Genomic DNA, 26270 nt, shown 5'->3' on the forward strand with positions numbered 1-26270 from the left:
CGAAGGCTCTTAGCCCACTCCTTTTACTATGGATTTGTTATTTATTAAGGGGTTAGTGTACATATTTACATACATGGGTGCTAATTGTTGTAATGATTTAAGCGTCCCTCTTTACACAGCGCAAAATACTCGTAGGACTAATGGTTAATAGTTATTACTGTTCAAAGCATTAAAGCACTTTACTTCCAACCCTTTTACTGGCACATTTTCAGATCAATTAAAAGGCCTTAGGCTCCGCCCACTGGAGCGGGTTGTGTTAACGAGCAAAAGAGCATTTTTGGATCGAGGCCGAAGGCGCAACGCTCCACAATTCAGACCCAGACTTGGATGTTGCGATGATAATAGCCATTGATTTGAGCCACCTGACAGAGGGATAATTAGTCTGGCTGGAGCGAGTGGCCTCATCACAAACACGCACATGCACCCAGGCTTTTGTTCGCCAAACTTTACCACTCCTGCCACATCAAGGCCAAAGCAAGCAGCAAATAAAGCTAAAACAAGCACATTATTTCCCCCAGCAGACGGCACCGCGGGATGATCCACAAGCCCCGTTACAGTTTGCCTCCCATTGATCTCTTAATTTGTTTGAAATCAAACACCCAAACGGTGTCGTCGGCACTCTGTAAGGCTCTCATTCACTTCCTGTTTGAGGTGTTGAGCCAGAATAACTGATACGGCCGAGTAGGTTGACCTTTATTTTCCGGACTCCTGCAGATATTTATGATTCATTTCTGTGGCACAGATCCCGACGCCGGCAGTGTTGATGGTTGACGTTCCTTAGCGGCTTGACTCAGAACAATGCAGGATAAAGGTTGCATTTTGTTTAATCTCCTCTGTTTCCTTTTTTGGGACCACTGTGTCCCTTGCGGGGTCACGGCGAGCGTGTTGGAGCTCATCCCAGCTGCATATGAGCGAAGGGAGGGTACACCCCTGGATGAGTTGCTAGCTCATTAGCAGGGCTGTATCCAAGCATTTGTAGGTGTGGGATAGCACAGCTTTTTGATCCCCATTTTTTGTTTCTTTTTTTATTTAAACAACTAATATAGGCCTAAACGGCGAAGGAAAAGAGAAAGGGAAGGCAACATCAATGCAGGAGATTCAGGCAGGCTGAATAAGTCAAAGAAACACGCTGTGTGGTTGGAGCCACCTTCGACAGCCTCGAAGCAGGGGCAAAGCTACGGACATTTCCCTGCACAATGAAATTATGAGCATGAGGAGACTTTCGCCAGTCATTCATGCCGACAGCCATCAGGTTACACAACGGAGACGGGATGTAATGGAGCGGCTGGGCTAAGCCCTATCTGTTTGGACATGGCTCTTTTTATATTTAACTTAATTTGTTTTTAACTGTTGCCATTTTGCGCACTTGAATCTCCCCGAGTGGATAAATCAATGAACTCCCAGGATTCACAGCTGCAGTGCAGATGTGTATTTATGCTCTCTAACTCTAGGTTAGATTCTTTGTCAAAAAAGCCCCTTGCTTGCAAGTCTTAAGATCCTGATTACTTATTTTGTTGAATCTCCTGTAAACTTATGAAATTCCCATTTTTATGAGCATGTATATTGCCGTTATTCCACGATTGAGCCGCTGGTCATCAGAACCTGGGATAAAACACCATCATAAGCTGTCCTAAGTAATCCAAGATCTTTCTCTAGTTTAATATTTTTGTACTAAGCTTGAGCACAGCTTTAATGGACACTGCATCGCTGCATCCACATTTCCAAGCACACTCATTGTCTCTTCGCTATTAAGCTTTTGAAATTCTCCTTGCATGAATACTACTAAGTCCTTCCACTGGCTCTATTCCAGGTCTGATTTGTGCTGCATTTGATGTCCATTTTGATGCAATTAGCTTTCTAAATGTCTAAAGGTCCACAGTTGCAGAGTTATATTTGAGATTCCATCACACACCAGAAAGATCACAGGTTCAAGTTCTTCCTCAGCAGGAGGGGCCCTGACAGCCAGTTGCCTGCTTTAAACACATAAACATGATTTAGAAACCCCCTGGGGAATAAGTGCTGAAAAACAGCCCTCTTAAATATTGCACACGGAAAACCAGTCTATTATTGCTCTTTCCATCTTGGAGCAGGCCCTGATTTTAATTACTATACATGGTGAATTAGCTAATGAATAATGAATGGATTCCTCCCAATAAGTGCTCTGACTGCTAATGCACTTGCAGTCCTCCAGCCCCCCTCAAACACTGCAAGGGTTTCTTTCTTATCCCCCCTTATTTTTTCAGCCCCACTCCATCTCCGATTGACACACACAGTCGCTTCCCACCTCTGCTTTTCTTACTCACTGAGATTTGATTAGATTTCCCTCTGTGAGGAATTATTTAGTGACAAGAGCAGAGAATCGGTATGAGGGAGAAAGAGCGGCGGCAGGATGGAGGGAGACAGATAGCGGTTCTCCGGGGAGGAGGAAGGTGCTTCGAGGAAATGGAGTGAAAAAGCTGGAGGATTTAGGTGCTGTGGAGATGCAAACATGCAGAGTGAGACACAGACAATGAACTCTCTGTGCTCAGTGTGCACAATTGAATATTCCACGCTGCCGGTGTAGAAATATGCATCTGCAAACAGGAACATGCATCTGCTACTAAATTATTAAGTGCATATTTAATGTACAGTAGACTGCAGATTTATGGCGTTGTTTATCCCGCTGGCCACTGCAAACGGTTAACCTCCAGACATGTACACTGAGTTTTTGCATTATTGAACCGTGCTATCTCCCATCGTTTGATGGATTCTGCTGAATTGAAAGTCCTCTATTGGATGCCATTTTTAACCACAGCCAGAAGCTGCTTTTTCAGCAAAGTTGCTCCAAATACCCACTGTTCACCACCTGCCCAGCACCAAATGGCAGACAGTCAGCAACCAGCTGATGAACATTGTTAAACAGCTAAAGAACACAATCAGGACAAAATTGGAGAACAGTGGACATGTGGGGTCTAGAAAACGCTATTAATGAATGCCAGACAGACTGTGATAGTCAAATACGGCGATAGCAGAGCGTCAGTTCCCTACAGAGCAGCTTCACGCTGCACATTTTTTAATTATTTCTTTGCTAATCTACAGTGCATTAGGTAAAACTCATTTTTTTGAGCACTTTATTCAGCACTGTGTTCCACATATCTAATCGTATGCTGGTTTCAGCTGTCAATCATCCTTAACATTGATTCCCTCAACGTGGAATACAAAGAAGCGTGCACTATCTGTCCGCGTGACACAAGCAGGCTAAACGATTTAAAGAAAGATGAGCTACAATACAGAATTAGCGGTTCTTTCAGGCCAAGTTAACCAACACCGAATACAACTTGTAAATAACACAAATAACTCTGAGGCTGTGAAAACATGCAAAAGTTGCACGTCATGTAAGTTATAAGTAAATACCTGAGGACCAGACACATGCATACATGTATACAGATATTGATAACATTAGCATTTGATCATACTGTATACATCAGGTTCTTTAGATGTCTTTTTTTTGCATGTCAAATACAAAAGAATACATAAAAAACAAAGAAGGAACAAAGAAAGGATAAAACAGCAACAATCTTTAACAGCTTATTAGCATGCCAGAGATGAGTCCATGAACAAGTAATGAAAGAAAAACAAGATGGACTGCCTACTGGTCGCAGTCAACAACAGCCATGCATAATCAGCTGCATCAGCAGCGAGAAGCAGCCTCCCCTCCAAATCCGCCACAGGGCGTACCACTTTAGTAGGTTGGCCGATGCTAAAACCTGAAAACACTGCCTTAACCTCCATTGAAACCTGCAGCACCGGGCATCATCTTGCAAGTGAAACTAGCGACAGAGCTCGTGTTGCAACAATTTCAAGGCCTCTCGCGACCTCAGAGAAGCAGCCTGGCAGTAGTAAGAGGCGATCCGATCGCTACAGTTCGTGAGATCCTGCGCCCATCTTTAGCTAACTAGCATACGGACCATTGTGTTCTCCAGCTTTGATTTTCGACTGACTTTGAGACGGCCTCCCACTGTGCGTCACGCGTTCGAGGCGCGATTATCAGGCCAGATTAGCAGGGAGAAAAGAAAAGAGGAACGGGGGCGATCAGAACATTGAATAATAATGTCTGCGTCACAGCTTTCCTTTAGAGCCCAAATATATTTGATGGTGGTTATTTTTAAACAGACCTTAATCCCTGCTCACCCTTCATTGCGAGGTGGATAATTATAGTAATCTGGTTGAAGGGAATTTTATTTCCTGGCTGTGGATCTCTTGAGCAGTATGGACGACGTCCATGATGAGCAGACCCATAATTCTGGAAGTTAGATGGTGACGTTATATAAAATGAAAACATGCTTAGGACAAGTTCTTTTTTTAAAAATGGAGATATTAATTAGTGTCAGAGGCTTTAGAGTAAGTGGCAAGGATATACTTTAAGGAACCTTGAGGAGAAGCAGCCATTGTTCCCTCTGTTCTTACAGGACAGGCTGAATAGATCGGCTTCTAAGTAGGACAACCTAATGGCTCTTTGCTAATCAGTTCAAATAGGAATCTCTCCCCTGCTTCAAGAAGCTTTGTGTCTCATAGTGGGAATTTCTTTCTGAGGAGGATTTAACTCCGCCAACCAGACAGGAAGGAGCATGTAACGTACATGCAGAGCTTGTCCTGTCCTTCAGCAGCTATTCCCCCAGCAGCTCACTGCACAGCTCTGAGGGGGGCACTGAGTGAAGATGACTCCAACCTCCCAGGAGGAAGGGGGGGAGAAGACATGGTCTCTCTGACGGGATCAATGGGAGCAGCATGTCATTATGACTTTAAGAAAGCCAGTTGGGCTTTAAGAGTTACTTTGCATCCACTTTTGTCTTGGCTTTGACTCACTGTGAAGGAGGCAAGCATTATAATTCCGTTGTTCCTGATGGATTTAATGTCACCTGGAGGTGAATTTAAGTATATTTAGAATAAAGAAGACTATACAGTTTTATTTAGCTCATGCACACCGTCACGGTTAAACCATAATGGCATTTTCAACACTGTTGCAGGCTCCTTTCATGCTTTCCGGTGGTACTCATGTAAGTTTATTTTTAATCTCCAGAGCACACACCAAGCTGCAGCTCTTCATCCCAATAAACTGGGGCCTCAACTTATTCTTGGCCACGTAATTAATCCCTGTTGCATCCAAGCAACGTGACTGGTTTGTCCACCTTTTTTTAAAAAAAAATAAATTATTCTGCTTCTTTTGGTGTTCACTCAAAGTGCTTCAAACAAGCCGCTCGTTTCAAAGTGAACACCGGTGAGGTTTGTCTGTGGTGCGAAAGCACGAAAGTGGAGCGACGCAGGGCGTCTCGATGGTGGGAGGAGGAGGAGGAGGAGGAAACGGATCTGTTCTGCATCTGTGGAACAGTAGTTTAATCACATCTCACCTTCTGATGTCTCAGGTGAACACACAGGAAAACACAGCAGCGCTGCTCACCTGTGCCGGTTCTCCACTGATTATGTGCCACCCTGAGGTGGCTGCGTCAGCAGCGGGGGCAGCTTTGGTTGGCTTGACACATTACAGAGAGAACACAACCAGCGCCAATCAAACTCTAAGCCATAAAAAAGGCTCCCCTTCTGATTTCATGAGACTGAGCAAACACAAACATATTCGCAGCGTATTAGCGCCTACATATATTTATTTTAAGCAAAATCACCTCCCATACGCTCACAGTAAATGGCAGACGAGGATTTGCGATAAGAACGGGTGACACATTTGTAGGCAGCAGTCGTCAACAAAGAAACAAAAGACCGCGTTTTGTGGCGTGTTGTCAGTATCCTGTCACCCCGATGTTAATGGGAACGCTGCGGAGGAATCTGTCTTCAACTTTTGTTCAGCCAGTTTGCAAACTAGAGTGGCCAAAATTTCCTGGCAAAAATAAAAAGAGAAAAGAAAAATGACTGAACAGGGGACACACCAGTGAACTAATCCCTTCGAGCACTCTGCTTTTCACAGGGGAAGAGCAACTCGCCAAGATTAGCCGCTGAAGCTACATTGCTACTGTGGCACTTTTAACACACCACCGACCCTGTCACTGTCAAAATGAACATTGGCGTTTTTTTTGTCATTACAACGTGACTCCTGGTGCCTTTTCTGAAACATGTGGCCTTGACTGTGTGTTAATTAGTGTTTTTAACAGAAAAGCTGCAATGGAGGCTAAAATGGAACACTGGCTTCGCTGCGACGTGGAACCTCTGAAACAGTATGTCAGAAAGTTGCTTTTTTTTTTCCTCCCCTTTTTCACCCCGTGCTTGAGGGGTCACACAAATCCTCTGCTAAAGCAGAGCTGTGTTTAACTGCTCACAGAAGGCAGCTTATGGGAGTGTGTGCAGCTCATTATTCAGCTGCCGCTGCTGGCTGTGTGTATTCACCCACCTAAACCGCCAGATGCTACCTGCTTTTGTTGTCCCGCTCACAGAGATGATGGCCGCAGTTCAGCTTTCTGATCACCCAAACGGTTGGCGGTGACAGCAGCAGTCAGTCTACATCTGTGCAACCAATTACCAACACTCTCCCCGCCGCCACGACGGGCGAAGGGAGCGACGCCGCGGCTGTTTTTCGCTGTCGGCCCGCGCGCAGCCACTGTTCAATACTGCGTTTGTTTTGAGAAATGCAGTCACGGGAGGAGACTGAAGTGATATGAATACTAAGAGCGCCCTAGCATTCAGTGGCCCTGCCACCCAGGGCATCTTGTCTTAATCCGTTGGCAGAGACCAGACAAGGCCTCGGCAGAGTGCATTTGCTCTGGGAAGTCCCCGACACTGCAGACTATTTAGCCCATGCAATTATCATAATGGAGGCAGCATAAGGTAATGCATGAAGAGGAATTAAATTATCACTTTAAAGGTGTCTCTCTCTCTCTGCCTACCTCCCCACTGCTGCAACAAGCAACCTTCAGCACATTGATGATGGGGTAGTGAAAGGTCCATTAGATTTTCTTTCCGCTTTTGAAATATGTATTGCACTGTTCTCAGGACAAAGAAAGCCTAGTCTGCTCACATCTGTCCGTCTGATCGTAATTCCAGGCGGCAGGTTGCTTGCCCTCTCTTCTGCCACTCTTTTAATATCATCCCATCACACACTGGGAACAATGAGCCTCGTCAGCTAGAATTAGTGATGATTTTCAATAATATGATCTTGCCATCGTGGCGAACGGCCGCCTCAAGGGAACCTGGAGGTTAAACTCGGGTCGAAGGTCGACCTCGCCTCCTTGTTATTCCCATTTCATGAGGAGGGGACGGGATATTGTATTGTATGCACTCTTATTTTGACAGCAATAATTAGTTTTCTTGTGATTTAATGAGTCCTTGCTCACATTAAAGAACAAGGAGATTTTTCCTGTCGCTATACAAGCTGAGGTGGGTGCACGTAAACCCCTCGTGCACACATCAAGCAGCAGGAGGGAAAAAATTGATTTTATTAGCATAGAATATTTTTCATCCTACAGCTGTGGGATGCTTTGAGTTGATCCATTTATTAGCACAAACCCCTTATTTTATCCTAAAGGTTAATCAATTTTTCCCCTACATTAGTGTTAAATCAAACGAGCTTGGCTAAGACGGGGCCGCTTACAAATAATTAGCCACGACAGCCGATTCTGCTGTTCCACAAAAATAATTGTTTAGAGGTTACTAAGCAGCATGTGAGGATTAGGCTGTAGATCACTCAGCTCGATTCAGTGTTTTTGTGCCCCTAAAGTCACTTTGCAGCAAAAAGTGACTTTATTGAGATGACAAAAGGAACAATCTGAGCTGGTCAAAACAAAATAATAAAGAATTTAACTGTGCTAGAGTTACTGTTGATCAAGCCCGAGTAGACCACCTGTGGTGAGGTCTGACCGTACACGACTCATTTAAAGGCGCAGATTTTTCAACTGACCTTCAGCCTTGCAACTCCTAACTTGAGCCACATTGTGTTGTCTGTAATTCTGAGACTTTTCTAGCAACAAACCTTGTAAAATGCTCTGGGTTTCATTTCTGCCTCTCACTCCAATAACTAAAGACAGTTTGATGATGTCAGGAAGCAGCTTGAGGCAAAGCACATTGTTATCTTTATTTATTTATAAGAATTGTGAATTCTTGTGAAAAATTTCTCGGAACTGTTCCCAGAGGGGAAAAATGGTTGAAATGTTCTTAACAATCATTGATGCCCTTCTCTGCTCTCGGAATATGAAATATAAAATATATTCCAACCTTGAACAATGTTGAAAACAACTAGGGCATTAAGAAAATCTAAATGTTCCATCCATCCATGGTGGATATTAACATGACAGATATGTACAATAAACGCTGTAAACATGACCGGGTGCATGTTCAGATGCCACCAGTAACTAAAATAACTGTTTTGTTGCCTCTGCTTCAGACTGTCTGAAGGTCAGGGGCCCTCAAAGAACCAGAGAAATTAAAGCAATACACGTTTAAAATAATTATTAACTGACAAATATAATGAAACTATTAATCAAAAACCAAAATACATCTCAATTAAACAGTTTTTTTTTTTTATCCGAGTTAATGCTATTTATGAAAATTCATGTTTTAATCAAACACAAACTTCATTAACAAGTTTTTGAATAAATTTTGTACTTCAATAATTAAAAAACACTACATTTATAGAAAAACACACACTAATTTGATGGTAGAAAATTGAATTCTATTCTGTCCCTGTCATATAGTGTGTGCACACGTATAAATGCATCTACTTTTGAGTATATAAGCAATATTTAAGTCCAGAAAACAGCAGTGAGAGGCTTTATTTTGGGTGTCCTGTGAAGTGACCGTTAGTTGCACTCAAAGATGCTCATCATGTTTGAAGGATTAATCTTGTACCTATGGCATAAATAAAAGTAGCAACCCTATGAGCTGCTATGGGTTGAATGGTTCCATCCTCTTTCTCTTATTTTCCCCTCAAAGGTTTTTATCGAGCAAAACGTTGAAGGGAAATGAGAAATAAAAAAGCCCAGGCAGATTATATACGCTGTGTTAATGCATTAGATTGCTGCAGGCGGAGAAATATATGGTTAACGTCATGTCTCAGGAAATACTTTGTTATTCCGAGAGGATCAAGGAATGACCATTTACTCCCTCCTGTAAGAGGAAAAGAATTTGGCTGATAAGTCAGGCAACAATCTCCATGATTTATTTCCCCAACACCAGCGCTCTGTGTGCCGAGGTCGAGACAGGGAATTGTTTTTTCCTCCCCGGGTGGAGCAGAGGCGGAGAGTGAAGCACTCTCAGCCTTCATGTCAGAATGAGACAGCGCTGGAGGCCTGTGCTCACGATGGACCCTGGACAGGGTTTTAAAATTGCAGCTCGTAGCCCAGGAGGCGCACACGACCCTGCAACAAACCTGGAAAACACACACATGCTTCTGCAAAGCTCAGGATTTATAAGTCCAGGTCCACCTTCATATGTTCAGAACTACGATCTGATCACCGTGATCGTTTTAACCTTTAACACGTTTGTCCTGCATCAACATATCGATGAGACACTTGGTTTTCTAAATGTATTACAGTATTTGCATTTCCCAACACGCAGCCCGAGCTGTTGCGTTTAGATGGGAGTAAATCCTCGCATTTAACCAGCTGGGTCCTAAAAATACGTGTCGATTGGGTGTGAAGTCATGAAGTGCTGAGATAAGTGATGTTTTATTGGATCATAAAGGAAATATTTCCTGAAAGTTAATGAGCCGCAGCCATTGTTAATCAGGTTTTTCATCTTCCTCACATGACATATGGTGGCTTTGCATGTTTGTGTGTTCATTTGTTTGTGTGTTTATTTGTTTGTGTGTTTATTTGTTTGTGTGTGTGTGTGTGTGTGTACTGCAACACCTGAGGATTTCTCACATGTGTCACACTCATCACTTTGTACAATTACCTTTTCCATTTATTCTCCAAGAAATGTGATTCAGACAAGCTGTTCTAGGTTAGAACAGGCGGTGTGTTGGTGCCACAGAGCGCCTGTTCACGTGCAGCCACAACAGAAGCAACATCGTTTAAAGCTATAGAAATTACTTCTTCAGTGGCAGAAAGTTCACAACACGAAACCACTTTTCTTTCCATTCGTGTCTCTGGCGCAGCGTCTGTAGACGAGGCTCGTAAGACCCCAGATGGCCCGCGAGGCGTCGAAACTCAGCAGAAACGAAGCTAAAAATACGACAAACGTATGCAAATGCTGCTAATCGGTAATGTGCTGAATGAATTAGCGAGATGACAGTTCATCAGGCAGCACTCATGCATCCATTCAGAAGACTTGCCAGATTTCACTTCACTCCATATTTTATACAATCAGTGTCCCAATCACGAGATCAACTGCTACTAAATCCCCACTCTGACGCATCAGAGTGCATTAAAAAATAAACAAACTTTTAACAGATGCAGCACAACCTCAGGAAATACACAAGCAGTGACTGAACGATGCCTGGTACTACGCCTATTGGTCACTTAATTACTGTAGGTCAGTTCAATGGCTTGTTAACACACGTCGCTAACCAGCAAATCACGTGGATTTGGGCCTGTAGATGTGGTCGAGACAACTAGCTGAAATTTAAACACAGCATGGTTGCTGGTGCCAGACGGGCTGGTCTGAGTAGTTCAGAAACTGTAGATCTACTGGGAAGTTCCACACAAGCATCTCGAAGATTTACAGAAAATGGTCCGAAAACACAGCGAGCGGCAGTTGTGTGGACGAAAATGCCTTGTTGATGTGAGAGGCAAGAGGAGAACGGGCGGACTGGTTCCAGATGATACAAAGGGCAACAGTAACTCGGCTGTCAGCTAAGGACAGGAAAGAGGCGACGATTCCTACAGGCTCAGCAAAATTGGACAATAGAAGATCGAAAAAACATTGCCTGGTCCGGCAAATCTCGATTTCAGCTGCGACACTCAAATGGTAGCATCAAAAAACATAAAAGCTTGGATCCATCCTGCCTAGAATCATCAGTACAGGCTGCTGATGGTGTAATGAGTGGGGGATTTTTTTTTCTTGGCACACTTTGAACTCCTTAGGACAAAATGACCATCATTTAAATGCTGCAGTCACGCGGAATATTGCTGCTGACCATGTCCGTCCCTTTATGGCCACAATGGACCCATGTTCTGATGGCTACTGCCAGCAGGATAATGCACCATGTCACAGAGCTCCTATCATCAAAGTGGTTTGTGGAACATGACCATGAGTTCCCTGAACTCCAACGGCCTCCACAGACACCAGAGCTCAGTCCAATAGATATCTTTGGGATGTGGTCTGCAGCAACTGTGTGAAGCTCTCATGTCAATAAGGACCAAAATCTCTGAGAAATGTTTCCAACACCTTGATGAAAGAATGTTATGAAGAATTAAGGCGGTTCTGAAGTCAAATTGGGGGTCCAACCTTTTATTGGCAAGCTATTGCCTAATAAAGTGGCCATTGAATGTATTTTATTAGTATTACACCAAGTTTGTGTGTGAACATCTGAAGAGATGTGACTTCCTGTCTGAACTGCAAATTTATGAACAAAGTATGAAGAAATGAGACAGGATTTCTCAGTAGTATGATAGACTGTTTTCTGTGGAGGACATGATAGCTTGCAGCAGCCCACAATGACATCATCTGATTTTGTTTTTTAAAATCATCAAAAAAAATGTGTATTTTGGGTTGTAATCTATTTCCTGCCCACCCTGATTGAGGAACTCAGCATTCCTCCAGCCACATTTGTATCACAGATGAATTACACAAGTCGCACCAGCGAGGAATATAATGGCATGGCTGCGGGTGCCGAAGCAGAAAAATAAGGGTGGGCGTGTTTTTTATGTTGCTGGCAGGATTTAAGATGTAAGCAGCTACTGCTTTCAGTGGATATGAATGTGTGGTGAGTGTGCCTGGATGGAAAGAATCCACAGTGTTGGATGAACAATAGGACAAATGACGTTTGAAGCCATTTTTGATTTTTTTCTTCTGCAATGTAACATGCCTTTATGCAGTGACGCAGTGTGCTTGCACATACTCGGATAACATTATAAATGCTGGCACCAAATATGGACTGATTCTAAGAATAGAACCTCAACGTACCCACTGCTGATTAAACATTCTGATGGAAACCTACTGACAGATTATATCCACAGCTGTTTTTGTCGTGTTTCCCATTTTCTGCTTTTTGATAGCATTGCAGGATTTTTTTATTTTTTTTAACCCCCAAGGAGGGAAATTGGCTCCTGCCAGTGGGACGCCTCATTCAGGCGGGTTCTGATAGCAAAGGCTCTTCTCACTCCAACCTGTTCCCACCACAGCTGGCACAGCACCCGTGCTGGTGCAGAAATGGAACCACGTGTAGTTTTAATTCCTGCTGATTATTTCCCCTTGTCACAACCCACCGCGAAACAAATTTAGCCCACTTAGCAATTTCTACAGTTTAGAAAACACTAAAAGGATGTCGTTGTTTTTATAAGATTGGAATTGATGGAAAAGTTGATTAGCAGATGAGTTGAAAGACATGAAAAGAGATCAATTGAAAGTGTACTGCGTGTGCACTAGGTAGAAGTAAAGGTTGACCCAGCACTGTCAGTCCTTTCACTGCAAAGGACTGACAGTGGACTGACAGTGGACTGACAGGACTGACAGGACTGACAGGACTGACATCTTGCTTCCATACAAGATGAATTGTGCAAATACATTAATTACAACAAGCTATCATTATAAGAGATGAGCAGGCCAGTGGGGTCAGAGGTTGGCTATGAGGATGCTAATAACTGTTAAAAACAGTATTCGTTTGTTGATTTTTTTTATTTTAGGGGGCAGCTGATGATGAAAAATGGAAGTAGAGTGCAGCAGATTTAGCTTGAACACGCTTGGAAATGTGTGTTTGCAGAAATCTAATCTGATTTAATTGAATCCAACACAGGTGATTGTTTCTCACAAATGATTGGATGGGACATTAGTGATCTATTTACACATTTTAAATTTGCAGCTGTTTTGTGTGATGGTGATCACTCAATTAAATACCATACGAAAGACAGTTACTCCCTCCTCCAATGTAGCCACTGCGAGCATGAGGCACTGCATGCCAGGTGTGGCTACCCTCAGTGTGAACTCACCCTTAACGATGAAAAGAGGACCAATACTGGGACTTCTCCCAAAATGGTTCCCTCGCACAAATGCCAGTCAATACCCACTGTGCACCTTTGGCCATCATGCCACCATCATGGGTGCATTTATATAAACCCATAACCCAATTTTATGGCCTCTACATGGTCTCCCACACGTGCCAGATGTCCTCATTGTGAAGCTGCTTTCATCTGTGAAGAGAACAGGAAGCCAATGCTGCTAATTCTGGTGAGCATTGTGGATCCCGGGCCTAGGCGCTATCTTCATTCACATATTCTGCTGGAGGTTCTTTTCTAGAGCTCCTAATGCATCTCCATTCATAAAAGAGCAGATCCAGCCCTATGCCCCCAGAGGGGAGGGATGTAAAATAAGGGAAAACTCACCAAAATCAACCAGGAAGGATAAGGCAGAGGTGGAATTTTGAGGCTTACATAGTCAACCGACACAAAGTATAATGCAGACTTTGCAGGAAGGAGTTTTCTTTCCACCGAAGCACTTCCATCTTAAAATCTCATAGTAACGCGGAGCATTAGTTAGCCAGGGACTCAAAATCAAACGCAAATTATTATAGATTAAAAGTGAATGATATTTAATCATGATTCAACAAAATTAATCCACAGCAACCCTGTGATGAATCTGAATAAAATTTTTAATCGCTTGACAGCAATAATATATATAAACACTGTATTTTCCCTGAAACCAGCAGCCCCTCAGCTGCTATCTGAGCAGTGGCCATCACTCTGTCTTTGGAGACAGTCCAGTAAAGTAAGTCAATAAAGGCCAAAGATGCCCTCCAAACAAACAACACACCTGATATATTGGCAGAATCTCTCAGTCCTAAAAGCTTACCTGGCAGATGGCATCAATGCAGCCTTCTGGCTCTAATGATGTGACGGCAAACTGGGCAGGAAGACACAAGTTCTACTTAAACAAAATAAAAAGCTTGACATGTTAAAAAAAAAAAACACTTAGAAAGAAACATCAATCAGAATACACACAGAAGTTGCCCCAAGAAGAGAGACAGCATTTGATTACTTTGTAGTATTGCAATTCTAATAATGTGGATTCAGCAGACTAGACGATCACCCTCAGCCTTTACAAGTGAGGCAGTTGATGCATATGATGCATATGAATAGATAGACTTTTTTTTTCTTTTTAACATGGATGAAGCAGTTTGTGTGAAGGCGGGACATCTGTGACAGTTCCACAGATGGACACTTCTGTCAATCAACGACAGCTGTTAATTTGTTTTGCCCGTGTTTTCTCAATTTTTGCACACATCAATGTATAAATAGATTAGGGCTGCACGCTATGATTAATTTCATTCAGTATTTATTTTTCACTATTAACTAATCTGGTGATTGCTTTTCTAAAAACCATTTAGCTTGTGTGCCACCAGTTCCAGTCCTCTCTCAGCACGTCTAATTTTGTTGTTCGATTTCGGGGCAGGAATGACATTTACTTCAGTCTCTTAACCTGAAAATCTTGACAGATTAGAGCACTGAAACCTGCCAAACACCAGTAAATATGTCATTTCTTGTGTAATTAATTATTTTCTCTCTTTTTATTCACAGAGAAAGTAAACAGCCCATGAACTATGATTGCTGATCACGATGATCTCTTCCCTCGAGCGCCAGACAATGAGAGGTCGTAGGCTGAAGGGGGCGCTGTCCAACCCCCTCCTTGCGCTGCTTTTGGCCCTGCAGATCCTGGTGGTGGCCGGGCTGGTTCGTGCTCAAACCTGTCCTTCTGTCTGCTCGTGCAGTAACCAGTTCAGCAAGGTCATATGTACCCGCCGCAGTCTACGCGATGTTCCGGACGGCATTTCCACCAACACCCGCTACTTGAATCTCCAAGACAACCTCATCCAGGTCATCAAGGTAGACAGTTTCAAACATCTGCGCCACCTGGAGATACTGCAACTCAGCAAAAACCATATCCGCAACATTGAAATTGGAGCTTTCAATGGGCTGGCCAGTCTCAACACTTTGGAACTCTTTGATAATCGGCTCACGACAATCCCTAATGGAGCATTTGAGTACTTGTCAAAGTTAAAGGAATTGTGGCTACGGAACAACCCCATTGAAAGTATACCGTCTTATGCCTTCAACCGGGTTCCCTCCCTTCGAAGGCTGGATTTAGGGGAGCTCAAACGCCTCTCCTACATTTCTGACAGAGCCTTCAAGGACTTGAGCAACCTCCGCTACCTGAACCTTGGAATGTGCAACCTTAAGGAGATCCCTAATATCCTTCCTTTAATTAAGCTTGAAGAGCTAGAAATGTCAGGAAATCAGATCTCTGTCATCAAACCCAGCTCATTCACAGGACTGGTGAATCTCCAGAAGCTGTGGATGATGCATGCTCAGATCCAAACTATTGAGAGGAATTCTTTTGATGACCTTCAATCACTGGTGGAGCTCAACCTGGCTCACAACAACCTTACCTTCCTCCCACATGACCTCTTCACGCCGCTGCATCGTCTCGAGCGAGTCCACCTCCATCACAACCCTTGGAACTGCAACTGTGACATCTTATGGCTAAGTTGGTGGCTGAAGGAGGCTGTGCCTGCCAATACCAGCTGCTGTGCCCGCTGTCATTCTCCCACAGCCTTTAAAGGTCGCTACATTGGTGAACTGGATCACAGCTACTTCCAGTGCGATGTTCCGGTCATCCTGGAGCCACCCAGTGATTTAAATGTGACAGAAGGCATGGGCGCAGAGCTCAAGTGTCGGACAAGCTCACTGACATCTATCAGCTGGCTCACACCTAATGGCTCGTTGGTGACACACGGGGCTTATAAAGTGCGTTTGTCTGTACTTAATGACGGAAGTCTGAACTTCACCAGTGTCACAATGCAGGACACAGGGACTTACACCTGTATGGTTAGCAACACGGCGGGCAACATTTCGGCCTCTGCGGTACTTAATGTCACTTCCGTGGAAAACAGCGGAGTGACCTATTTCACTACAGTCACAGTGGAGACCATTGAAAGCCTCGGGGATGACAGCCAAACCCCCCTACCACCATTTGGCTGGGTGTCATCCTCAACAACGAAAAGTACTCCCGTCTCTACAAGGACCACAGAGAGGACTTACACCATTCCAGTTCTCAATGCGGATGGAGAGGGAGTTCTCAATGGCCTGGATGAGGTGATGAAAACCACTAAAATTATCATTGGCTGCTTTGTGGCCATCACCCTTATGGCTGCTGTTCTGCTGGTCATCTTCTACAAAATGAGAAAGCAACATAACCAGCAAGACCCCGATGGCCCTGCCTCATCCATGGAGGTCATCACTGTTGAAGAAGAGCTTGCGGGTGTCGCTGCCATGGAGAGACACCTATCACTGCCCCCCCTGGAGCACTACAACCACTACAACACCTACAAGAGCACTTACCATCACACGCCTATGCTCAGTACAATACACAGTTCAGCAAAGCAGGAACCTTTACTGATTCAGGCCTGCTCAAAAGACAATGTACAAGAGACCCAGATCTGATCTGGAACTTAAACTAATATCATTAACTGTTTCATACTTGGGAATACCATGGACTAAAAGATAAAAATTGAAGGAATCAAAAGGACTTAAAAGGAGTATGTGGATAATGGGGATATAACGAGCAATCGGCAAAGGGATGGCACGATACTTTAGCAAGTGTCTTAAAAAAAACAAAAAAAAACAAAGATTATTTATTAAAAGTATGTCTAGTGGTTAAAAGAAGAAAAAATGTGATAGCTTTTAGCTCATTTTTTCTCTCTGTGTGTAAAACTGCGTAAGGTAAAGAATGGTTTGCCAAAGGTGAGCAGAATATCAAGAGGCTCGCGCGAAACCAACACAGCTAAACTTCGATTTCGTTTGGTGCGATGAGGGCATGGAGGGCATTGCTTCTCTATTTATAAACATTTATCTGCTGGAGGTTTAATGGCAGAGAGCAAAAATAGGGTCATTTTTCTTATTACTATCATATTCTGGGCGTCACTCAACGCAAAATGAAATCTGTTAATGACTCGGCTGAGATGAAATCACAGCGAAGCCGGCATGACTGAGAAGCAAAGTAGCTAAATGAGTAAATGTGCATTTCCCCTGTGGCTCCCACACAACAGCCATACATCCGTCACTTTAATTAAGATGAAATGCTTATTTTATTCCTCCTTCTGCATTTCCTTCCTCTTACCTTTTTTTGTTTCAGCTCTTCGCCTTCTTGCATCTACTGCCTTTAAATGCTTCATCATGTATGGGCATCACCTACTTTCTTTTTGTCCTCTTTAAGCTTCCATTGCCTGTCGCATAGCTCAGTCATATGCTGTTCCACAGCCCTGTTAATGCTCGTTTGTCTTGTCTTATACACAGCACATGCCACATGATGGCAGGATGCTGCCTGAGAAAATGAAGGGGAGCATAAGGCTGCTGTGTGCAGCCTCGCTCTTGACCCAGTAATGATCTACGTTCACCCAGTGTCGCATTACCTTGCCATCACCCCAGGGTCACACAAGCTCAGGCACTGTTATTCCATCTGTTATACAGATAAGGCTGCAAATGAGGCTGCTTTGTAATGTAGTGCGACCCCGTCAGACAAATACGAAAAGAGGCTAAAATAGTCAGCGGAGCAGCCAGAAACTGGCAGCAAAACAAGGGGAGACGGGTTAGAGCTCATTAATCTGTATCAGCAGTTCATTTGCAGAGTAACAGAGGAAAGCTGATAACAAAACAGCATGAGTCTTCACTCCCCCGGCGTCCAACTAACGCGGGACAGAGGCTTTTGATATTAAAGCGACCCCTGCTTGGATTCATTTTTGTCCAAGAGAAACATGCACACACTTTGATGCTGCATCATTTATGGACCATCAGAACCTCATATCTCTGGTACTCTGTTTACACTCATTTCTCATTTCGTCTTTCAAAGAGGAAGGCTTATGGAAGAGAGAGTGAGGGATGAAAAGTAAAGAGTAGGTGAGGAAAGAGGGGAGCCATGAGGCACAATGGTCATGAGGAGGCTTCAAACAGATATTGCAGATATGAAGGGATTGGAGGGGGGGGGTGAAGAATAAGGAGGCAAAGCTAGCCATCAGACTGTCGCCATGGAAACAGAGTGACCTTCTGCGCATAGCAAGATGAGGAAGACATGCCTCACATTGGTCTTGGTGCAACAAACAATTTTAATTTGCAACAAAACAAGATAACGCAGTTTAAAGGAATAGATTTAAGGTAAAAGTTGATCTTATCACAGTTCATCTCAGCTTTCCAGAACAATTCACATGATGATTTTCACCTCTCGAGAGCACTATGGCAACGTGCAACCTCCCCACATTCATCGTGGAATGATGGACAAGGGCTGGAAATGTGGAGGTAAACCTTTTAATATCTATCCGTGGAGCATTTTGAATTTCTGAATACTAAAGTCGGAGGCAAACCATTCTTTCTCTTCTCATTGTTTTCTTTTTAAATGCTCATTTCCTATTCAATGCTTTTGGTGGCTTAATGATTCAATGTTGATGCTGGCTACAGTAAAAAAGGTTTCAATTTGTGTGTGTGTGTGTGTGTGATATATATATATATATATATATATATATATATATATATATATATATATATATATATATATATATATGAACACAAGGGTTATGAGTTATTCAGGATGAATGGACGTTAAAATATTGGTATTTACAAGAGCAAGATTTACTTGGGGGGGATCTTTGGATGCCAGGATGAAATTAAGAAGTTTGGACTTGAAATACCAGCAGAATGAGCCTGATTTTGTGCAAAACCCGAAGCCAAGGTGATCAAATTCTCGTGTGTTACTCTGCCAACTGTCTATGTATGGGAATTATTGTATGTGGGAATATTCTCTCTTTTTTTTTGAGAGAATGATCATCAGATCATTCAGTTTCTACAAAAATATTTTAAAAAACAGGAAAAAAATATATATATATCAGACCATAATTTTACATGTGCTTCAGTTGTTAAAAAAAGATAAAAGCATAACAAAAACAAGAACAAAAAAGGAAAAAAAAGGATTTCAAAAGACTTTGCTTGTAAGAAGTCAGACAAATTTCTCCACGGATGATGTTCAATTATTGATACTTGAGATTGTAGTTCCTACTGTACATGAATACAAATAAAATTGCAATTTCTTTTCCATTATATTTTACAGACAGAATTATTCACAAACATCACCGCTATCCATCATCTTTGTCCTATTTGCACATGAGCACATCTATAGAAATAGAAATAAAAAGGATTATTAAGTAGCTCCCAGTGCTGAGCTCAGAAGAAACGCAATGCCGCTTTTTTTTAACGAGTTCTGAGCAGGAAGTGGAAAGAGAGGAAAAGAGAAAAAAGGGAGTGATCTTTCTCGATAATTCATGGGAAGTTGGATTCTTTTATCCAATTTAAATCACTTCATCTGTCTGACAGAATGATTTGATTCATGGAGTTAAATCTAAGAATGTCATATCCAAGAGCACAATAGGCACGCTGCTCCATCCGCTGACTCGATATGAGGAACAAAGAAGCTCACAAAACCTTGGAGAACATCGTTATAGTCAGGAGAGCAAGGAGGGAAAAAGTGTAGAAGTTTTTCCTTCCCTCAGTGGCAAATATGTGTTTAAGATTGAATCAATTAAGCGGACTATCATCTGGAAAGAATTGAGTTTGATTTTCACAGAAATTACACCAACCCAACGAAATAGGGACTATTTATTCCAACAGCCGAACTATCCTATAGGAAAAAGCGGCTTACAGTCGCAACCGCCGGCAGGATCATTCTTTTTTATTCGGAAAATAACCGATGGCTGCCCAGCGAGATGTCAGGAATCGGTTGATGTGCGATTCCTTCGTATACCGGGTAAGTTTTGGACGGTGGGATTTGTTCAAGAATGGGATTATTTGATTCAAATGCAAATTGATTCTTTTCATGCGATCTCAAAACGACATTTATCATTGACTGTTTAGTCATTTGTGGTAATGTGATGATAATCTATGATAATACAAACATACACAGCCATCTTGGAGCCAGTTGGCCTTTTTAGGAGATAAAAGTTTTTATTGTAAAGAACATAAAATGTATTTTGTTCCAACATCCCAAGAGCGAGAGCGTCACTGCTTCTTTCAATCTCAAAAATCAGGTAAAGAAGTGCATTTATTTGAAGGTACAGCGGGATTCAGTTACTGGATGACGGTTTCAAAGCTTCAAGTCTGCATCAGCATCTATCATGAATGTGTATACTAATAGGATTTATGGACAGGATCTGACAAACCCCCAAGGATATTCAAGGACCTACTAGTGATCATAGTAGTAATATAAAGATTCCCAGGGGAACATAAGGCTGCCACTATCTGCTTCCATCGGGATCTCTCCTGTGCAACTTGCTCTGTCTTGCCCCACCATAGGTTTGGCGTCTTCAGTTCTCTGCCAGTTTGTTTATGGCCTCCATTGTGTCCTCTTCTCAGGTGGGGTCTATCTCCATTCTACTTTGGGAATGCAGTCTTGGTCCATTCAGAAGACAAGTCCAAGCCATCTGTTTAATTTCCAGCACCACATTCCGACAGTTTGTCTTTTTGTACAGGTCTCCATCGAAGATCTTTTCTTGCCAAAACTGCCAACTGTCGATCTTTCCCATGTGGCTCTCAAGGATTGTCAGCATTCCGAGACATTCAGCAGGATTGACTTTAACATAGCTCTGCTGCAGCTGCATCTTGGGTTTGATGCTGTACTGATTGGAATTCCAGCTGGTATGAGGGCTTGAAAATGTGATACTGATATCTCCACTACATGAATTGTCCTCACTGAAGAGACTTACCAGATACGTGTCCTCCTCAACATAATTGAGAGGGTTACCTTCCGCAGTGATCGGTGCATGTGGTGTCGAGTTCATGCGCATCACTTGGGTTTTGGAGGTGTTCACGTTCAGACCGATCTGTCAGTCTTCTCTTGTAGGTGTGTGAGTGGTAGAAAGAATAGCAAAGGCATTAGCGAAATCAAGATCCATGATCAGGATCTGAACGCCATGGCACCAGGCCATTTATACTGCCTCCCCCCCACGTTGAAAATAAAGCTCAAGCCTGCAGGCCCATTTCAAGGCTCTCAAAGGACTCGTTTCATGCTTCAAGGGTGAATAGATTGTGCCTCACCACCTTCTCTAAAATGTAGTCGATGTTATTACTTTGGAAAGAGGTGCTTATGCTTCGCTGCCTTTGGACATCAATTCTAATAGCTGGCATTTCCATGCCAACACATGACACCATCATACATACTCATACCTTCCAAAACACATCCACCTGTACTCCCATATTGTTAGGTTGTATTAATTGTTAAAGACCCCTTTGAGAAAAAACCCATTAGGTAGTCTGGGGAAGCAAGTGGGGTTAAATACCGACATATCCGGCGAGTTGCGATGCAGATGGTTTCCCTCTTGACTGCTGGTTTCAAGCACCTTATTAAAACCTCTTAGACGTGCTGTGAAAGGTGTGCAGAGAGAACTGATAACATTTTAGTTTATGTCAGTGAAACATCCAAAAGATCAGTGTTAATCTTTTGCAAGTGTAGTGTATGCATTTGTGTTAAAGATTTTGAGGCTTTTGATCTGGCTCATCAATATTAATGTGACAAGTTAATGTATAATTAATTATCATATCAGAAAGAAGCACAGATTCTACACAGCGTTCCGTGTGTAAATGTTTATGTCTCGCCAAGACTTGTTCTGCACAAATACTGCTGAGTAACGGAAGAGAAAATTAAAGCTCAATATTGAGGCAATGTTGTAAAAATGTGATGAAAACGATGAAGAAAATAAAAGCCAGCAAGCTGCCTCACACAGCCAACCAGTGCTGCAACAGAGGGAACCAATCTGGCTTCAACCTGGTGCACCACCAGTGTGCCTGGTAGAAATATGTGGGCGGGAAATCAAAAAAAAGAAAAAAAATAAAGAACTTAAGCATTGCAATTCCGCAAATGAGGTCCCAGAGAGACAGAGAGACAGAAACGGACAGACAGAGACGGAGCGACATGCTGCCCTTTGGGAGGAGGCAGGCATCTGCTTTTCATAAACTGTGACAGGTTTCGTGGTTGTACAAAAATAAACACCAATACCAGGCAAACTGATTAAAATTAGCGTTACACTTTTTACAATGATTAACACAAACTGAATTCAAAACCTACATCCCAAAAACAGTCCCACAATTATAAGGTGTATCTCAGTCAACGGGCTACCATGCGTGACTCCTTTTTAAAAGAATCAAAGAATGTTCCAGTTTTTGTTGCACCCCCTCCCCTCCCCCCTCTCCACAATAAAAAAACAATTGTGCAACTGTCACACATTTCTGTTACACGTCTTTGTGGGATTCAAGGCAGCCCTTCCTTCCGTCTTACTGCATGGCTGCATGCACCTCAGTTTTAAGTGCACTTTAGATATTTAGAGCTTTGGGGGTACAAGTGGTGGGTGGGTTGTTGGTGTGTGTTGGTGTGTGTTGGTGTGTGTGTGTGTGTGTGTGTGTGTGTGCACGCGCGACAGGGGCCTTCTACTCCTGCCAGTCTTCCCACAGTGCACGCAGAGGATGTCGTGACTGGGATTTTCAGGGTAGGTGTGTGCATGCTCAGGGCTCTCTGGTGAGCGGCAGGCCCCTTCTCAGGGGAGTGTGTGGATCTTGGTTTTGCAGTGCTGTGGTGGGCTGGGGGTACACTGTCCTCAATCAGCTGGAATTCTCACCTTATGCCTGCAGGGGCTCCACTGGTATCTCGTCAAATAACATGCGTTACATTATACACATGTTGTTTGATTTCCTATGCATACCGTATTTTCGCGCGACCATAAAGTGCACTTAAAAGTCTTACATTTTCTCCGAAATGGATGGGGCGCCTTATAATGCGGTGCGCTTTGTGTGTGTGTACCGAGTTCCAAAAGCTGTAAATGCTGGATGATGGATTTGTGGATGAGTGTTGATCAAAAAATAACGTGAGCACATTGCTAAATACTTCAATAAAGTACAACCGAACTCAGCTTTGCTCCTGCTGCCTTTTTAAAAAACACACGCTAGCGTGCATGTTTTAAGCTAGCGTACCGGTATGTTTTAGCATGCCCGCACCTTATAATCCGGTGCGCCTTATGCATGTGTTAAATACAGAAATAGCACCTGTAACTGAGACTGCGCCTTTTAATACGGTGTGCCTTATGGTCGCGAAAATACGGTACATTAAAAATATTTTCGTCTTTATTTCGGTTTTGCACTTTGAAAAAAGGGGATAGATTTGTTTACAGGACTTAAATATACAGTACTGCAGAAAAATCAGACCGCCGAGCAAGCATCAAGCACTCTTACCGCACATCAAATCTCGCGGCGCTCAGTCGCATTACACAACAAGGCAACGGTTGACTGTCTGAACTCCAAACACAGCTACCATCAGCTCAGTGACTCAGCATCAAAGTCAGCAGCGGGAAAATGTGTGATGAGAGCGGACACAACCTGCAGCCTTGTTATCGTGTGTTTGTGTGTCAAGGCCCCAGGTCCCAGCAATGGTACATTTGTCAGAACTTCTGTCAAAGTCTTCTGTGACTCCTGGGTGGCCCATAAAGCTGCAGCAAAAAGCAAACATAACAAAAGCTGTACAGGTGTAGAACTGATGAGCCTGAAAATCTCAGAAAATCCTCTGGGTCAAGCTTCCCGGGTTTTAACAGTGTACGCTTACACCAGCATGCTAACGGACAAGCTATCATGCATTATTTCTTTGCCAGTGTTTGGCCACAAACACTGGCGTCATCATGACAAGGCTGAAAAACAACAAACACACACACACACCCGCTGCTGACAGTGCAAGTCAATGTTTCTGGTTGCAGGGACGCTGGTGCTCAGTACTGCATGTTAGTATATTGATAATGGACCCTTCTACATGGCCCGCGGAAGCAGGAAAATTATGTGTGTCGTGTGTGTGTGTGTGTGTGTGTGTATGTGTGTGTGTAATCAATTACAGTTCATTACTTTAGGCAATGACACATAATTACTGTGTGACAACACCTTAGAACAGCTTTATCAAAACCTTTCTTCAGGCTTAGGTGCACATTTATCTTGATAGTGGTATGGCCACTGCGCTGGCAGCTTCGGTGAGCTCAGACGGACCTCAGGTGTCTCATAATAAACAGGTGGTTACCTGCACAGACAGTCGCAATGCTACTCTCTGCCCTTTCCTCATCTTTGATGAGCTGCTGCGGGCTGCCCGGCCATTCGGCTGTCCGAATGACAGGCTGCCGCTTTCCTCTGGCAGATCTGATTTAAGGGGCCAGACCTAACAGCCACCACCAGATCCTCCCCATTGTTTATGTCGTTATGATGGTGAAGCCCAAATGAATTATCGATCAACACTCCTGCTCTTACATACTTCATAACTGCCATTCTATTGGTTCAGCTAACTGTATCCCAATAGGTCATGTGTTGGGTAAGCAGCATGAGAGAGTAAGACTGAATTCTCCCTGAGGAGCTCTCTCAGCTTACAGTTGCACATGCAGTCGCCCAGGATAGACTATTCATAGTATGCAGGGGAATAGGGTTTTCTAAGTGGGTTCCAAGTTCTATAGATGTATTGCTGCAAACTGGATGTAGGATCATGCCAGGAATTTTAAATGTCCAGGTGGGCTCGGTCTGGGAAGCTGAAACATCCTTCCTTAAAAGTCAATCAAAAAGTTGGGAAACAGCCCTTGATAAGAAAGCAAAAACCTGGAGAAATCCAGCACAACCATAAAAAGCTGGTGTTCAGATAAATGGTGGCCAAACATGGTGCTGGTGCTCAGACTAGCCTCATGAGTCACGGTAAGAGAGAGAAAAGATAATTACACCCAGAATGTGTACAATCCCACTGAAATAATCAAGCCTTTTTTTGCAGGGGGGTTCTTTTATTCTCATTTCCTCCTCTGTGTCATTATTATCATGTTATATTCCTTAGTGATACCAAAACAGCAGCACTTAGTACATAATTAGGGACCTAAAATGGCAGAATTTGGGGAACTGATAGATTAATTACCATTGGTTTAACACAATTTGAAATTCTGCACCTCGCTGCATGAATTATTTCCACATTCAGGGCGTGTTTAGTCTAATATACTAACATGTCGCTAATGACAAAGTAACTGTTGTCACACATTTCCCGCAAAAGCACCTTACAGAACTACTCATAAATCACAAAGGCAATGAACCCGTGTCCTTCCCTGTCCCGCACAATAAAAGTCAACAAAACGGCACTGCTGAAAAAGGTGTATCTAATGCCCAGCCAGTGATTGATGGATATTGCTTTTATATTAATATCAATATTCAAATGCAGCCCTGAGCTGTTGCCTAGCAACAGCTGCTTTAAGCAGAGGAAGATGGAAGGATGGTTGGAAGACAGATGTTGGATCATCTAAAAAAAAAATTGTTGGAAAATATGTGGGGGTTTTTTTTCAACCAATGTACCACATAAGGGAAATAATTACACAAAACTGGGATTTTCAAAAACATTTTGTGTGAGTGATCCAGTTGAGATGCGAGAAGGCGGCATCATCGCTGATAACTAAATATCAGAACCTGCGTATAATTATAAAAGATGCTATGCAAGAGTGGCATTGATGTGAATTGGCCAGTCAGCATCCCCTGTACAGCACCATTGTAAATCCATAAGTACTCTCACCAAAATAATCCCTTTAAAGCCAGAAGGAGTGCAGGAGAGCGGTCGTGCCAGAGAGGGAGAGAAAAAGTAGTAAGATCAGACCTTCGTGTTTACCTCCTGAAGTCAGAGTAAGCACTCCTCCTGTGTTAACAGCAGGAATCGTGCCAAGCGACCCAAATTCCTTGTCACCCCTTGAAAGGATTACAAGCCTCGACATTTTGACATTTGTATACCTTCAAATTCGTCTGACTTTTACTTCCTCACTCGTTCTTTGTTTTCTTTTTTTCTTGACGCGTGCTCATGCAGGCGTGAGCGTCGCCACAATCACCTTGACCAAAAACTTGACACACGCCATCTTTGTATGCTTCCCATAAGAACACGTCTGTACCTTCTTTGTAAGGATCTACACAAGCCTGCAGAGTCTCGCTAAAAGCTGTGAGGCTCCATTTAAAATATATAAAAACTGTTTTATTAAGATGCAGGGCAGCTGCAATCAGAACGCTTTTCAGAACCAGCGTTTGCGTCGTTTAAAAGTGCACTCTCACCCACATGTTTCGTAAGCTGCT

The 26270-nt window shown here is 43.1% G+C and overlaps 1 protein-coding gene and 1 long non-coding RNA gene across 2 annotated transcripts in view; one reads left to right on the forward strand and one right to left on the reverse strand.

Annotated features, from left to right (window-relative positions):
* LOC130521509 (leucine-rich repeat-containing protein 4C-like) overlaps positions 1 to 19217 on the forward strand; it is a 34059-nt gene extending 14842 nt beyond the window's left edge. Inside the window, exon 2 of the mRNA XM_057025108.1 lies at positions 14652 to 19217. Within this exon, the coding sequence (XP_056881088.1) occupies positions 14691 to 16574 (1884 nt within the window). The 5' untranslated portion in view covers positions 14652 to 14690 and the 3' untranslated portion in view covers positions 16575 to 19217. The remainder of the gene's footprint in view (positions 1 to 14651) is intronic.
* The window catches only part of LOC130521510 (uncharacterized), a 73725-nt gene that overhangs the window by 18738 nt on the left and 28717 nt on the right, over positions 1 to 26270 (reverse strand). The gene's annotated exons all lie outside the window — the stretch shown is intronic.

The sequence above is a fragment of the Takifugu flavidus genome, chromosome 2 (genome assembly GCF_003711565.1).
Source record: "Takifugu flavidus isolate HTHZ2018 chromosome 2, ASM371156v2, whole genome shotgun sequence".
Lineage (NCBI taxonomy): Eukaryota > Metazoa > Chordata > Actinopteri > Tetraodontiformes > Tetraodontidae > Takifugu > Takifugu flavidus.